Here is a 16,254-nt window from a genome sequence, read left to right as displayed (position 1 = left end):
GTTTTAGCAACCTTAGAAAGTAACAAATTAAAAACGTTTTGAATCAACGTTTTGCCCTGATTACATCAAACTGCTGGAACAACGTTAATAAAGTAACGAATCAAATCAAACGTTTCAGCAACCTTAGAAATAACAAATTAAAAACGTTTCAAATCAACGTTTTTTCCTGATTACATTGAACTGATGCAAACAAGGTAATAAAGTAACGAATCAAATCAAACGTTTTAGTACCCCTCCTAAGTAACGAATCAAAAACGTATCGAATCATAAACTACAACGCTGTAGATTTATGTTTTTATATTGTAACATTAAATTTGTTTTAGAAGCGTCATTTAAGCAACGTACATATTTAAAGTTTTTTTAACATTGCCGAATAACATACTAAAACGGTGTTAAGTTTATTTCGTAGTCTAATCCTACTGTAGCTAGTACATATACTTGTATACGTTGTATAGACTAACATATATTCGTTCAGAAAAAGCTTTTTGATTTTTGTAAAGCAAAAAAATCAATTAACGCCAAAATAGGAAAAAATGTGCATTGGTAACAGAGAAAAAACAGCATAGGGCCTACTTCGGAAAAAGTGTATAAATTTCCAACCTGTCTTAACAACGAGATCACTCACCACGCTGGCCAAGACAACATAACAACGAAAAAAGATGATGCAATAGTTAAGAAAGGATGGTGCAATTGCTTCACTTAGTCAGGAAAATGGCGCGAAAAAACAATTTCCTCCAAATACAAAAATTTATCACAATATTTAAGGTAACATGACAAAATAAAAATTAGTGCTAGACGTTTAAAAATAAAAACCGTACTGCACAAATAACAATATAAATAGTATTTTATTAATACCTAGCCTTATAAAAAAAATAGTAATAATAAAGCTATCCCAAATCTTGTGCCACAACCTTAAGACAATTACATAATTTTATGGTAGCAGTGTCAGAGCACACCCAGTCAATTCGTTTACATGCGGAAAAATTGGCTTTTACAGCAGGAGGCACCTTCATCAAGTTTGTTAAATATTTTAATCTGCTGCTTGCAATGTGTGTGTGCCACGCGCGAAAATGACTTAGCAACAATAGGCATTATCCTTTAAGAAAAGTACCAGCAACAATAGACATTATCCTTTCGGAAAGTGATTTTATAACACGAGAAGATTTGCTTTCTTAGAGTAAGAATTTCCTTTCATCATTCAGGGCTAAATTAAACGAAAGTCAAACAAATGCATACTTAATTGATTTGCGATGGAAAAGCACATCACTGTTACAAACATTCCACGATATGTTTTTAGAACTTTTTTGCATATAAACACTTGACATTACAACACGATAACGTACATGATAGCGGCTTTTCTCACATTTCGCAACCAGACACTGGGTGCAAATTCAAATTGGTCCTTCACACCTGAAATATAATATGTGTGTTCTACCGTTTTTATTTTTAACGGTCGTGTCCTGCGAATAATGACGATGTGCGCTTTTTATTTTCGATTTGCTGATGGGAATGACATGAAACTTTGCATGCTGTATCTGACAGCAATTTGGAGTTGGCCAGTGAAAACCGTTTGAATTTATGTCAAACCGTTCGTGTTTTATAACCGAAAGGTCTCTGTTTGTATGTCAGAGCGCCTTAAATTTAACGGTCGTGACCTGCCCAAAATGACCATGTGCGCTACTCTTGTCCGATTCACAAATTGGAATGACCTGAAACTTTGCATGCTGTATCTCAGTGAAATTTGGAGACGGCCAGTGAAAACCGTTTGAATTTATGTCAAACCGTTCGTGTTTTATAACCGAAAGGTCTCTGTTTGTATGTCAGAGCGCCTTAAATTTAACGGTCGTGACCTGCCCAAAATGACCATGTGCGCTTCTCATTTCCGATTCGAAAATTGGAATCACATGAAACTTTGCATGCTGTATCTGACAGCAATTTGGAGATGGCCAGTGAAAACCGTTTGAATTTATGTCAAACCGTTCGTGTTTTGTGACCGAAATTCATTCTGTGGAAGTCAGCGCGCCCCAATTTTAACGGTCGTGATCTGCCCAAAATGACCATGTGCGCTTCTCATTTTCGATTCGCAAATTGGAATGACATGAAACTTTGCATGCTGTGTCTGAGTGAAATTTGGAGATGGCCAGTGAAAACCGTTTGAATTTATGTCAAACTGTTCGTGTTTTATAACCGAAATTCATTCTGTGGAAGTCACATACTTATTGGTGTTTTGCAGTCCAACTTCAAATTGCCTCAAGTACTAACGTGCAAATTTATATTTTGTTGCAATCAGTCAATCGAAAATGATAATCTTCATCGATCGAAGGCACGACCCGCTATAATAATAAATTCGCACCATCACAACGGGAAAGACCTGCTGACTTTGAAATACAAGCGGTATAACACATATATAATAGTCAGTTTTTTACGGACCATCTCGAAATTGCAACCAGTTGCAAAATATAAGAAAAACCGCTGTCATATACGTCATCGTGTAGTAATGTCGAGTGTTTATATGCAAAAAAATCTGAAAAAAATCAATATCGTGGAATGTTTGTAACAGTGATGTGCTTTTCCATCGCGAGTCAATTAAGTATGCTTTGGTTGGACTTTGGTTTAATTTGGGCCTGAATGTCGACATTAAAAGCTTACTTTCAAAAAGCCGAACCTTATAACGTGTTATAAAAGCCAAACCTTAAACTCACTTTTTGTAGAATAATGCCTATTGTTGTTGCTTGTCAAAGACACTTGTCGCGCGTGGCACACACACTGCAAACAGCAGAATTAAGTAAAAAGATTAAAAAAGGTGTCTCGCAAAAAAACATTTTGTTGTAAAAACGCGCAAAGGATGTGTCGTAAGGTCAACGAAACATAAAAAAGTAAGCTATGGGTTACAACACAGTACACTTCTGGTGTAAAGAAATTGAGTTTTTTTGCTGCTGGAGGTTTCGCATGTAAACAAATTAACAAATCATGGGCGTTTTTTATTACTGATAGGTATACTTTCTACTAATAATCATAAAATTATTAATATGTGTCAAAGTTTTTGCACAGGATTTGACATAGCTTTAATTTTTACGTGGGATATCACCAAAATACTATTTTCGCTTTCAGCCGTGTTTTCTGTTGATTTAAATTTGACATGCTACCTAAAATATTGTGGTTGAGTTTTGTAGAGGGAAACTATTCTGCCAGAATGACGCTGATGAAAGATTGTGCGCTGCTGGAATCAGTTGACAACACGTGGCATTTAAAAAGGTGTAGCAATGATGTATGTATTCTTTTCCGAATGTAGTGAGTCGTTTAAATAAGTTTTGCCAACATTGTTTTATTGGCATATGTTTTTGAAAATGTTATAAAAATTAATTAATTTATATGTGTTTATTTTTGTTGCTAATGTGCTGTTTTTCAGTTAGTTTTCCACAAACCAGTAAGTACCTGTTTAAAGGAGGTTGTTTCTGCGTACGGAGTCAATGCTGGTATGTAAGCAGTGTTCAATTTAGGTTTGTGTTGTGGTGCCGGTTTGATATCGTGTGACAGAGAAAATAGACATGTGTTGTGTAGTTTCAGGCCTCGAATATGTTTTTGTGTGCAACGTTTTGTTAGTCTAGCAGAGAAGCAAAAATTGTACTACATGATTTTTCCCTTTGCAGACAGCAATTGTTCTGTATTTTAATAGATATTTCTATTCAAAAATATTATGAAAAGAAACCGGGTGCTGTACAAGCGTCACTGAGCAAAATTTAGCAAAACAAGGAAAAATCAGAAACATAATGAAATTAGATTTATTGACACTTCCTCTTCTGAAGAAGAAGAAGTTGAAGAGTTGCATAGCACTGATCGACATGTTAAGACACCAGCTGCAAATCTTGCTGTACAAAATAGTAATTCTGATATCAGTAAAACTTGTTGTGACAATTCTCAACCTGAAGTACCATGTGCTGATGAAACCTTGAATGGTAAACTAGTGGACTATATTCAATGTTCTAACAACCCAGATTTAGACACAGTTGCCCAAAAATTAGCTGTTTGGGTGACTACATTTCAGGTAAAGCACAATGCTGTGGACAGCTTAACTTAAAATTTTGCAGTCTCAAATCCCCTCTTTACCCTTTACTGCCCGAACATTGCTTTCTACTCAAAAAAAACATTGCTGTTTCAAAACTTTCTGGGATGGATTATGTTTATATGGGTTTAGGGTGCCAAATTGCAGAAATATTGCACAAGCATGTGCACATAAAAAGAGAACTATGTCCCAGTTTTCTTGACATTTCGTTATAGATGGCCTACCTCTATTCAAAAGATCAAAGTCATGTTTCTGGCCTGTGTTGTGTTACATTGGCAATTTGAATGTAGTGTTCCCAATCTGCATTTCATTTGGCTGTTCAAAACCCACCAATCTGGATTTTTTTAAAGGAAACTATTTCCGACGTTAAGCAGGTTTTGGATCAGGGTGTTACATGGAATGAAACCATTCTACCAGTTACACTTACAGCTATAGTTTGTGATGCACCAGCTAGAGCTATGGTTAAAGTAACCAAACAATACTCGGGTTACTTTGGATGTGACAAGTGTTGTCAAAAAGGAGCTTGGAAGGGAAGAGTTAAGGCCGGTTCACACATCGTCCGTCTTGCGTTGCCGGTTAACGGCTGAGCGGTTTCAGTTGTACGCAACGGCAAAACGTATGCCGTTAGCCGCGTCCGGTTCACACTGTGTTACAGCATAGTATACTAACATGGTAGTCCAGCTATTGTTACCGTCACGCTTGATTAACACTGCACGCTTGTCGGATACTTGCATTGAGTTGGGTGCTTGAAGAGCAGGAAAATGACAAAACTAAGCGTGTGTGGTCGGTTTTATGCATCTACCATGTGTAATATTACTACGTTTGGTTGAAATTGTGCTGTTGGAGAGTTTTTGTTGCCTTTTCAGTCCTTCTCTCCAACGCGTTGAAGTGATTTCAGCGTGGTTTTACTTAACACATTCAAGGATTACTGATTTAATTAAAGTCTGGTGAAAATGGAACTTTCTGACTGCATTTTTAATGAACAGATGTTTAACGACATTGACCCCGACCAGGATTTCCGGACAGACGAAAAGTCAAGCTTAAACGAAGACCCTATTTTTCCAAAGTTAGCCTAATCATTTTAAACCGTTAACAAAGGGTAGATTTTTAATAAAAGACCGGATTAGATGAGAGACTATGCAAAAGGGTACTGTGAAATAAATTATGGCACGCTATTTGCCTTCAGTTTAAGTGTTTATTACATGGTTATGATTGCATGTGGTGTTTTATTATGTTTAATATTGTAATTAATTGCATTTAAAATGTACATTTACCCTAGCACAGCGGACTACATGTTATAGAAACATGGAAGTGAGATAAACATGCCATAGATCTTTGCAACAACATCCAGAACAATCTTGTACGATTACCAAGATGCAAAATCATGTTTACTAACAAATCATGGTTTAATTTAGATTGAAACAAAGCTTTTTCGATCTAAAATAGGGAACAATAAATTTATGTGCTGGTTAATGGTCATCGACAGTTGGTGTGAGCTAAAAAGACGTATAGTATATTATTTAGTACGCTTTAGGTACGCACCGATAATCGCAGTGTAAACGGAAGGGGTCGCAAGGTAAGGTTTGGTTAGGCGCCGCTAAGCATAGTGTAAACGGGATAAACCACAGAAAAAAACTGACTTTTAAATGTCCAAGCAAATGCTGGGGAACCAAAGTGATGGCAATATGATTAATAAGCCAATAGATAGATATGCTGCAAATACTGCACACTGTTTTAACCTGTAAGGTCTGACAAGACACAGGCCATGTTGGCTAGTTATGTAACAGACTGAAAAACCTTGCCTCGCCATTTCGGTTCATTGCCGCAATTCCTACAAAAAATGCCTGTTGATAAGTTTTTAAAAATACACTACAAAGAGTACTCACAATTGAAAGCTAAAAACGTTTTAATGCCTCTACATACATTAAACAATAAACCCGATAACTAAAAAACTTCAAAACAGACACAGATTTGTCGCCAGCGGCTTTTAAAAACTAGCTATTTACCACGTACCTCATACAAAACTTCAGGCGACGTGCAGTGTTCGTCATGCGTAACCGAAATGCGCAGGATAACAAAAGAAACGAGAGGAAAAGAGGAGCTGGACTACCATGTTAGTATACTATGGTTACAGCTTGCGGTTTTTAGTTGCCATGGCAAAAACCAGCCTTAAACTGGCAATCTGTAGCATCAACAGGCAAAATGTCGTCCCATTGTAAAACAAAGTTGCTCCTGCTTTTACAAAACCGTCGCCTAATTCTGTCTGCATTGATAAAGTTACGCCGTCGTCGTAAACGGAGGTAGGTTACAATTTTATTGCTGATAATTGGACCTAGTTTATGTTTATAATAAACCCTTTGTTGTTTTTTAGGTGGTGGGTAAGGCTAATTAATAGACACAGGGATATTCGTGGAGAACTAGTCCTTGTAGCGGAAATGCGTAGTGACCCCGAAAGCTTTCACCGTTATTTCAGGATGGACGTCAGGACGTATGACCACTTACTTTCGTTGGTAAAACCGTTAATTTCAAAACAGAATACGGGTTGGCGAAGTTCCATATCCGCAAATGCGAGATTAGCAATGACCTTAAGGTAAGAGTTAGACCCACAGGTAATTTCAGTTGATTGTTCTCATTATTAAACTAAGAGTTTTTGTAACGCAGATTTTTAGCTACTGGGGATTCACAGCAGACCATTGCTTTTAATTACCGCGTTGGACGGTCAACCTTGTGCGCCATTGTAAAAGAAACGTGCGAAGTGCTTTGCAAAGTACTTGAGCCGACGTATTTAAAAATGCCCAACACACAGGACGACTGGGTCAGCATTACACAAAAATTTCATCAACAATGGAACTTTCCCATGTGCTTAGGTGCCATAGATGGCAAGCATGTCATGATACAAGCCCCTCCAATGTCAGGGTCGGAGTTCTACAATTATAAGGGATACTTTGGCATTGTGTTGTTGGCGATTTGCACTGCAGATTACAGATTTTCTGTCATCGATATTGGGGATTCGGGCAGACACAGTGATGGAGGAGTGTTTGCTAACTCTAAATTTGGAAGAAAATTTTTAAACAACGCACTTCCATTTCCGCCACCAGAATGTATATCTCATACCACAACAAAGGTTCCGTACTGTTTTGTTGCAGACGTTGCATTTCCACTTAAAAATAACATGATGCGGCCTTACCCAGGTCGCTTGTTGCCGAATGACAAACGCGTATTCAACTACCGACTGTCCCGGGCTAGGCGAGTTATAGAAAATACATTCGGAATTCTAACATTAAGGTGGAGGATTTTCAAACGCCCGATTGTTGCCAACGTAATGATAACTAAGGCCGCTTGTTGTCTTCACAATTATCTCCAAGAGCGCAAAAATGAGAATGAAACTGAGCTTTCTTATTGTTCACCATCTTACGTGGATCGTGAAGTCGACGGTAATATGATACCTGGAGGTTGGCGCCATGATAACGAGGGAAGCAGCTTGCTGCCGATGGGTCAACTTGGTTCAAATAATTACACTCAATATGCCTCCCAAATACGCGATAGATTTAAAGATTACTTCCAGTCATCCCAGGGAAAGCTTGAATGGCAAAACAGTGTTGTAAATAGATAACTTGCTATCCCTACCTGAACTTACATGTTTATACAGTTGTATTTCTTATTTATAATAAAAAATGACAAAAACACCTTTGTTGCTTATGCTTGTTTTATTTCGATTAAATATTGAAAAATTTGGGCCATGGCTTGATCAGCTTTATCTTCAGGTAGCTGACCTAATTTGATTCCAACCAACTTTCCAAATTGAGTTGCTTCGCTCTCACCTTCACTGCTAGTGGTGGTCACTTTGAAAATGGCCTCATTGTTTTCTTTAAGTAGTGTCAACAGTTGTTTCTGAAACATTTACATTTGATAAATAAACCATATGATGCCCAGTAGTTTGAAATGTGCTTGTTGCAATTTGTAGAAACTACACTTTTAGTTTATCACACCACAAAATAACTTACTTCAAAGTGTTGCTCTTTTTTCAGTTTTTTAGTCTGCACAGGTTCAGCTGTATCTTCACAATCTAATGCAACAAATTCAGCATCTATAATCATACTAGGTTTGACTTGTTGTAGGGATTTTATACACTGATGAAATATATCAAATACAGAACTACAATATCACATATGGAAGTAAATGCATATGCTTTTCAGTTCCTTCATCAAAATTTGAATGGTTTACTAAACAAGGTTTATCTAATAAATACAAAACAACTTTTTCTCACCACAAGAGTCTAATTGGGCATCTTCACTGCTGGAGCTTGTTAAATCCAGAATGGATGTAGGCATGTTGTGTACAGTTCTAAAAACAAATGGTTTATTTCAACTTGTTTTTAGGTCATCAGCTAATGTGACTGCAACCTAAGCCTATACTAGTGTAAGCTGGTAAAAACTACTTTACTTTTGTATGTATAAGTGTTTGTAACCCTATTCTCAAAACTACACAAATCAATTTGTATGTACACCTGGGACATGGAAAACACTGCTACAAATTGCAGACCATTCTGTGACTCCCATTTTACATTTGACTTAAACTAATTTAACTTCAAGCCAGTTAAACTTTGAATGTCGCTAGTAAACTGTACTTAACATTAGGGTCACACATACAATCTATGTTGAAGATGGTCATCTAAAAATGCCATATTCTCAAAGTATTCCCATGGACGTTTGCTGCCTGCACCTGATCCACTTCTTTGATCTTTCGCCTTTTTTTCTTTAGTGTACTTATCTCTTAGACTTCTCCACCTTTTTGTACAGGCTTCCACTAAATATTGTTTCACAGTATAAATTTTTGTATAGAAAACAAAAGCATTTTACTTGTGACAACTTACCTGATTGTCCTAACCCTGCTCCAATTGTTTTCCAATCATTTTCTTTTTTTATGTTGTCTTTATATTGATGATGTTTTGAATCATACAAAACTGGATGTTCCCTAACACAATATATGAGTTTTTCATTAAACGAATCCATGTTACTCACCTGCATTTTGGAAAACAAATTTAATCAAATATTGTTACAGTTGCAAAAATAACGTAAAAATTCTCGAAACAACTACACTCACAGAGTCCAAAATTACATCAAACACTTTGAAATTAAGGTTGAAATGGTTTCATGTGAATATATTCCAACCTGTGCAAATAATACGAAAAAACAAACATGTTAATATCAATTGCACACACGAAACAGCCGTTAGCCGCAATACAAAAGTTGAATATTTTCAACTTTGTCGCCAGCCGCAAAAAGCAGGAAAATTTGCCGCTATTGAAGCCAGCCGCAAGCGTCGCAAGATGTGTGACATGTCAACCGTTTGCGGTCAGCCGGTGCACGCAACCGTTACACGCAAACCGGACGATGTGTGAACCGGCCTTTACATATCCTGAATTTGTTCTACCTTGCGTACAGATGGTAACTTTGGACAGCAAGTAAATTCTGAACATCACCGTGGTATATCTCCATTTGGTGGTTTAAATATAGACATGGTTAAACGATTTCCAGTGGACTATATGCACCAAGTTTGCCTAGGGGTTATGAAAAAAATCATATTAACTTGGATGCGCGGCGCTAAAAGTGTCAGATTATCTGCAAGTTACATAGACCAAATCAACTCCAGGCTTATTGGTTTAAAACCGTTTGTCCCAAGATGCTTTGCTCGTAAACCAAGAGGTTTGGATGAAATTGACCACTGGAAGGCTACAGAATTACGCCAGTTTCTTCTTTACACTGGAAAAATTGTAATGAAAAAATTCTTGCCTAAAAGACTGTATGATCGTTTTTTATTGTTGAATATTTCTGTTGGTATACTTGTTAGTCCAAAACTTACAAAAGATAATACCAGTTTGGCACATAATATGCTCGCTAAGTTTGTCAAAGAATGTGTGCAAGTTTATGGTGATGAGTTCTTGGTGTACAATGTTCACAGTCTCATTCATAGCAGAGGAATTCGGTTGCCTGGACAATTGTGCTGCCTTTCCCTTTGAAAATTACATGCAAAAGTTAAAAACCTTTGTGCGTTCAGGAAACCATCCAGTCGCTCAAGTGGCAAAGAGATTGCAAGAAATGACTTCTTTTGAACCCAGTCCCAAAATTAACACAAACATCATCTACTGTTCTTCTCCGGATAATACATATGTCATGAACTGTAATACTTCAACAGCAAAGTGTATGGAGGTTATTGAGCAGGGGAAAAATGAAAATTTAGGCTACTGTGTTTGTAAAGTGTATGAAAACTTCCCCAATTTTTAATAATCCATGTAAAGTGTATGAAAACGTCCCCAATTTCTAATAATCCATGTAGTTTCCTTATTTTGGGTTGTTACAAAACAAGCAAAAAATATGATTGTGTTAAGCTTGTTCCATCAGAAAGTTTAACAGCCAAGGCAATTGCAATAAAGTTGAAAATTACGGTTGTGTTTCTATCAATACTGCACTTGCTTTGATAGAAGGTGTGTTCTACATGTCACATGTCTACATATTTTGCATTTTGTGTACTGTTTAACAGGTTTTTCGATTAATCATAACATAACAAGTATGACAAGTAATAATATTCCCACTGCAGTAGTGGAACAAAAGGTAGGCATTTTTAAAACTTCAAAAACATTTAGCACTTACACTGCAATCTTTTACATTTTTTCAGAAATACGCTGTTGTAGAGTTCATTGATGAAGGAAGTGTGGAGGTGGTATTTCACACATGGATCACTAAAACCAGTGATGTATGAAAATAAATAGTTGTGGAATTGGGTTATAGTGCAAAAATTCCCATATATTTTGGAGGGTGGTGAATTTCACTCTGTGTTTGGCTTGATATTAAGAAATACAATTGTTCAACAAATATATAAGTATTAATATAATAAAATAGTGATTCAACCAAACATAGCAATCAAAAATGCTTTGATGTGGTCGGTTTTGATCAAATTTATGTCTGTTGAAGGAAATATGTTGTTACTGGCCGGACTCCAATGCAAGAAAAAGGGCCAGAAAGGAAGAGGATCCAGTTCAAAATGAGTGGTCTACTTTCAAAGTACGGATATTAACTTATGTGGGTAAGTGGTCAACCATATATTTTTCTATAATTGCATTTAATAACAATAAATTTTGTCATGATTGTTTTTGTTTTAGACGATTTTGAAAATGCCATGAAAAAATGCAAAAGAGCAGAGCTAACTTCCAGTCTGGAGTCTAGTGAGGAATTAAGTCCCCACCAACTAAAAAGACCACAGCGTTATGCTTTTTCAAACTCAGATAATGGTAAAGTTATGTAATGAAATGTTTTTGTTTATTTATTTGTTTCATTTGTAATGCTTGAATGTTTTAAATTTTAATTCAATTTTAAAATGTTTTCACTAATTTGTTATGTACTCTAACAAAACAACTATTATTTATGCAATAAAAACATTATCACTTGCTAGATCAGTGGTTCTCAACCAGTGGACCATGGAAGCATTTTGATTGGGCCACAGACCAACCAAATAGAAAGCTTTTTTTAAGAATTTACTTTCATTTGTGTCACAACACCAATTTTACAAGAATAATGGCTTGGGGAGGAATTGAGAAGGAATGCTTTTGTTTTGTTTTTTGTTCTGAACCTATTTTATAGTTGATTTCTTTCTATCTTAAAAATTTACTGGGCCACAGAATTTTTTTGCAATGGAAGTGGGCCACGAAAGAAAAAAGGTTGAGAACCACTGTGCTAGATCAACCAGAAGCAAAAAAACAGTGCTTTAGACAATCTACACCAGATACATCAAAGTTTGAAGGTACAAAAATATGGGAACAATAATTACTTATATAAGCACTGGTCGCACTAAAAGGGAAAACGACTTGTAGAAAGGGTTTAAATATATTATGTTGAAATACATGGTTGTTTACCAATTTAACAAAAGTGTTATATGTATTTTCTGGTCTGCAGGGGCTCACACAGTGTTTAGTGAAGTATTGAAGCAACGGTTTGTTTTTAAAAGCTTAATGTAGCAAAACCCAGTTTTCATGAAAGCATGTCCATCAACCTTATTTTTATTTTTAAAGTAATGCAGGAGAACATGGTCTAATACATCCAATGCCAACACCAACAAAAGGAACAGTTGCAGAAGACCTTGCACCAAAATGTTGTGATATTTGGCCACAAATTAATCCATTGTAAATACGTCATGCATATTTTATTTTGTTGTTGCTTCAGAAAACAACTCGCCTACATCTTTTCTCCAAAGGCCAACACAAGATGTTGGAAAGCTTCTCCTAGGTATTTTTTGTCACTAGTGTAATTTTAATTTAGAGTACCAAAAATATTCAAAAATACTGTTTTGTTTTTCAGTTGAAGTTAATCGTTTGCGGGATGAGCAAACAGAAATGATTAACTTTATAAAAAGGCACTTCTGCACTTACCCTGATCAAATGATGATGTTGAGGATGTTGTTTTGGAAGCACCTCTAAGTTCCCAACAACAACTGGAAAACTTGGACATTAAATGTGGAGAAAAAAGTTTTTTTTTCGGAGAAAAGAAGTCAATGGTAAGAATCGAATAGGGACTGAGGTAAAATTGCAAAACTAATAAACTCTTTGCAGATCAAATATATGCGATGTATTGGTGGGTCGAATGTTGGAGATTCAATAAGAAGAATTATGAGGCACATTGGTACCCTGTCTCTGTGGTCCGAATATTGCCTAAAGGGAAGGAAGGGCAAAAAAGCATTTTGCAAACTTCGGCTGTGTGCCTTGTTACATGGTAATATATGTGCTATTTTGTTTATTGCTGGAAAATTGTGTTAGAATCGATACATGGTAGTATGAACTCATTGTTTTTATTATCTTTGTTTAGGTGCCGTGACAAAAATGCATAGCACTACTGCAAAAGACATAGAAAAAGAATTAAGTGAGGTATTGAAACATGCCCCATACCAACGAGGAGGACCAAAGTGCAAGGTGATCCATGTTTGTTAAAATGCCACAAATAGAACACTTTTGTTTAGGCCAGTATTGCCCAAAGTTGTTTATTAATTTCTGCACACTTTTGTGTAATGAGGTATGGTTTTAACTGGATAAAATAAGCTCCTAGCAATGTAAACTTTTGGTTTATGTGTATTGCATCCTAATTTTGCTAGTTAAACACTTAACTAATGCGAACTTTTTTTTAGACCTCATCCAGTGATACATCAACAGATACCATGTATCTCTTCACGGATTCGAGTGAAGACTCCTAACTACTTATGAGTGATTATTTCGTTTTTTTTTTCATTTAGGTTGTTTTTAATTAAACTGAACTGACATTTGTCTTGTCATACTTGATAGTTCAATCTTTAGCGAATACTTACGTATCGATTTAACATAGGCAAAACGTTAAGTTTTAGTGAAACAAAATGCATTTGTGATGATTTTGTACAGGCTAAAAAGTGTTCGTAGTAAAAAAAACTAATTTGCAACGTTTTTTTGGACGTAAATATAGAGAAAAAAGAGTCCAACTTTACACCTGCACATAACGTTATGCTACAACTATCCAAAATCGTTGAATTAGGAGGTGCAAAAATCAGTTACAAGGACGTGAGAAAAACGTTAATACGTAGTAAAAAAAACCTAATTTACAACGTTTTTTCGGACGTAAATATCGAGAAAAAAAAGAGTCCAACTTTACACCTGCACATAACATTATGCTACAACGTTCCAAAATCGTTGAATTAGGAGGTGCAAAAATCAGTTACAAGGACGTGAGAAAAACGTTAATACGTAGTAAATAAAACCTAATTTACAACGTTTTTTTGGACGTAAATATCGAGAAAAAAAGAGTCCAACTTTACACATTTTTACAACATTTCTAAAAAACGTCAACCCAACATTTAAATGCCCAAACAATAACGTTTTGTGAACGTAAAATTGTTAGCTGGGAAACCTCATCCATTATGGGTATGTGATGAGTTCCAACAAAAGAAACAGTTTGACCGTTGGACAACAGTCCAGGATTACAACTTATGCTTTAATTGCTTTTCACCGGACCACATGGCAAATGAGTGTGTCTGCTCCACAAAGTGCAAGTCTTGTGGAAAACCACATCATACTCTTCTACATGATAAACAGGGAAGGGTAGGAAAAACATGTACATCAACTGAGGAAGAAAATAATGCTGACAGCCCCGAGGAAAACTCACAGACATATGCCGTAACTGTTACTACACCCCCTGTAGAAAGGGACAGGGTTAGACTAAAAGTGGTGCCAGTGCATGTGTGGGGAAAGGACCCCAATCATGTAGTGAAAACTTATGCATTTCTGGATGAGGGATCTGACACAACATTCTGCACGACAAATCTAAAACAGAGACTCAAGCTGGAAGGAAAACAAGTTTCCAGAACACTCAATGGCATAAGTGGCAGTAAGGATCTGCAAGGATATGAGGTTGGACTGTCCCTGCAGGGGATCCAAGAAACAGATTCAATCCATATCGAGCATGTACTGACGGTAGATGCTCTACCAACACTGAAGAACAGTATACCTACAATGGAAGATGTAAAGCATTATTCTCATCTGAGAGGATTGGACTTTCCAAAGTTACCTGATGCAGAAGTAGATATTCTCATTGGCGCCGGTACACAAGAAGCCCATTGCACTAGGGAAGTGCGATCCGGAAAGCCAAGACAGCCAACAGCTGTTCACACTGGACTTTGGTTGGCACTGATGCATTAGATGCATCAGAGGATAGTTGCAATGCTAACTTTGCAATTGACAACAATGAGTTACCTGACATGTCTCAGAAGATGTACGATCATGACTTTGTTGATGACAAGCACTCCAATGATGTCAGTCTCTCCATGGAGAACAAAAGAGTGCTCACCATGATGAATTCAACTGTACAAAGGAAAGGCAAACATCAGTTTGCACTGCAATGGAAGAAAAAGAATGTAAAGTTGCCTTACAACCGTGGAACAGTCGAAACACGTCTGCTTGGTCTCAAGAGACGATTCAAGGCAAATCAGTCACTGTTTCAGAAGTACAGCGAAAGAATCAAAAACTCGCTGAAGAATGGATATGCCAGGAAAGCACCTGATGCAAAGCATCCATACCTGAAGAAGACTTTTCCAGATCACTGCTGTGCTGGTGGAATCAAAGCTGCATTACCACCTGCAAATCATCAAGACAGATGGCTGCAAGAAATCCTGGAGTGATCGGTTTTGGAAACGTTGGTTAAAGGACTATTTACCACCTTTGCAAAAACGACGAAAGTTGTTGCAACCTGAGAAGAATTTTAAAGTTGGAGATGTTGTGTTGGTAATGGATGCCAATACAAAACGAGGAGTAGGTCGAGGAGGTCTTTCCAGATCATGATGGGATGGTGCGGAGAGTTCGAGTCAGATCCCATGACTCGACTTTGATGAGGGACATTCGAAAGCTGTGTTTGCTTGAATGTGGCTAAATTTCTGCTTTCTGTGCATGCTCTTTCATATTTGTAACCTTTTCATTCTTCGTTACACCAACATATATGCCTCCTCACATGTCATTCTTGCTAAGTCTGTACTACCTATATGTCTTTCATCTTGCCTTATAACCTTATCATGCATGTCAGTGTTGTGTAGTGTGTTTCTTCATAAAATGAAACATTCCGAATACCTCTTCAACTTGACATTGTAATGTCTGTACTGATAACAACCAAGTATTGTGAAAGTGTCTTGTTTTCTAAGCCTTTCTGTGTTTTTTACCTTGCCAAAACCTGTCATTGCTGTTTACCTCTTAGAACAATATTTGGTGCAAATTTTGTAATTGTGAAGCATTTGAAACTGTGCATTTGATACTATTCCTGTCAGTATGTTTCATATTCACTCAGTCATAGTTGTGTCTTTACTCTGTTTAAGCCCAGGATGAAAATGTTTGTTTGGGTTGATTTGGTTTGGGTTAGTTACCAAATTTGTAACCACAGCTCTCCCTGTGACCAACCATCCTGTGCCTTGTTCTTTGTCTGTTTTAGTTTTGAAAAATGTTTTCCATGCTGTCTGACATTTTTGGGGCCGGAATGTTACGGACAAATTCACAATATATAAAAATATGATTTCTATACTTCCTTTCCCAAGTGCAACCATGCGTTACGTCTATTCCCAAGTGCATTGTCTTTGTTAGTCTTGGGCCAATCCTAACTTCTAAATGTGTCATGTGACTAAAATGTGCTTGGACTTAG

At 36.7% G+C, this 16,254-nt stretch overlaps 1 protein-coding gene and 1 pseudogene across 2 annotated transcripts; one reads left to right on the top strand and one right to left on the bottom strand.

Annotated features, from left to right (window-relative positions):
- Positions 1 to 4,170: 4,170 nt before the first annotated feature.
- Positions 4,171 to 13,300, top strand: LOC145234155 (uncharacterized; annotated as a pseudogene).
- Positions 7,759 to 8,664, bottom strand: LOC145233497 (uncharacterized). Of its 2 annotated transcripts, none has more exons than XM_080098228.1 (3): positions 8,331 to 8,664; positions 8,068 to 8,150; positions 7,759 to 7,954 (listed from the first exon to the last, which is right to left on the bottom strand). In XM_080098228.1, exons 1-3 carry the CDS (start codon positions 8,392 to 8,394, stop codon positions 7,760 to 7,762), a joined length of 342 nt encoding a protein of 113 aa, XP_079954354.1. In that variant the 5' UTR covers positions 8,395 to 8,664; the 3' UTR covers position 7,759. The 2 variants fall into 2 exon arrangements, with proteins under 2 accessions (XP_079954354.1, XP_079954355.1); XM_080098229.1 differs by having other exon boundaries at positions 7,759 to 7,929.
- Positions 13,301 to 16,254: the final 2,954 nt, after the last annotated feature.

The sequence above is a fragment of the Phallusia mammillata genome, chromosome 6, assembly GCF_965637545.1.
Source record: "Phallusia mammillata chromosome 6, kaPhaMamm4.hap1.1, whole genome shotgun sequence".
Classification (NCBI taxonomy): Eukaryota; Metazoa; Chordata; class Ascidiacea; order Phlebobranchia; family Ascidiidae; genus Phallusia; species Phallusia mammillata.
Note: the sequence above shows the minus strand (reverse complement) of the source record. Positions and strands in the feature narration are given on the sequence as shown.

Coding starts and splice junctions, on each gene's coding strand:
- LOC145233497 (XM_080098228.1), bottom strand. CDS start 8,394: ATGCCTACATCCATTCTGGATTTAACAAGCTCCAGCAGTGAAGATGCC. Junction 8,151..8,330: donor TGCCCAATTAGACTCTTGTG/GTGAGAAAAAGT, acceptor GTATGATTATAG/ATGCTGAATTTGTTGCATTA. Junction 7,955..8,067: donor AAAAAGAGCAACACTTTGAA/GTAAGTTATTTT, acceptor TAAATGTTTCAG/AAACAACTGTTGACACTACT.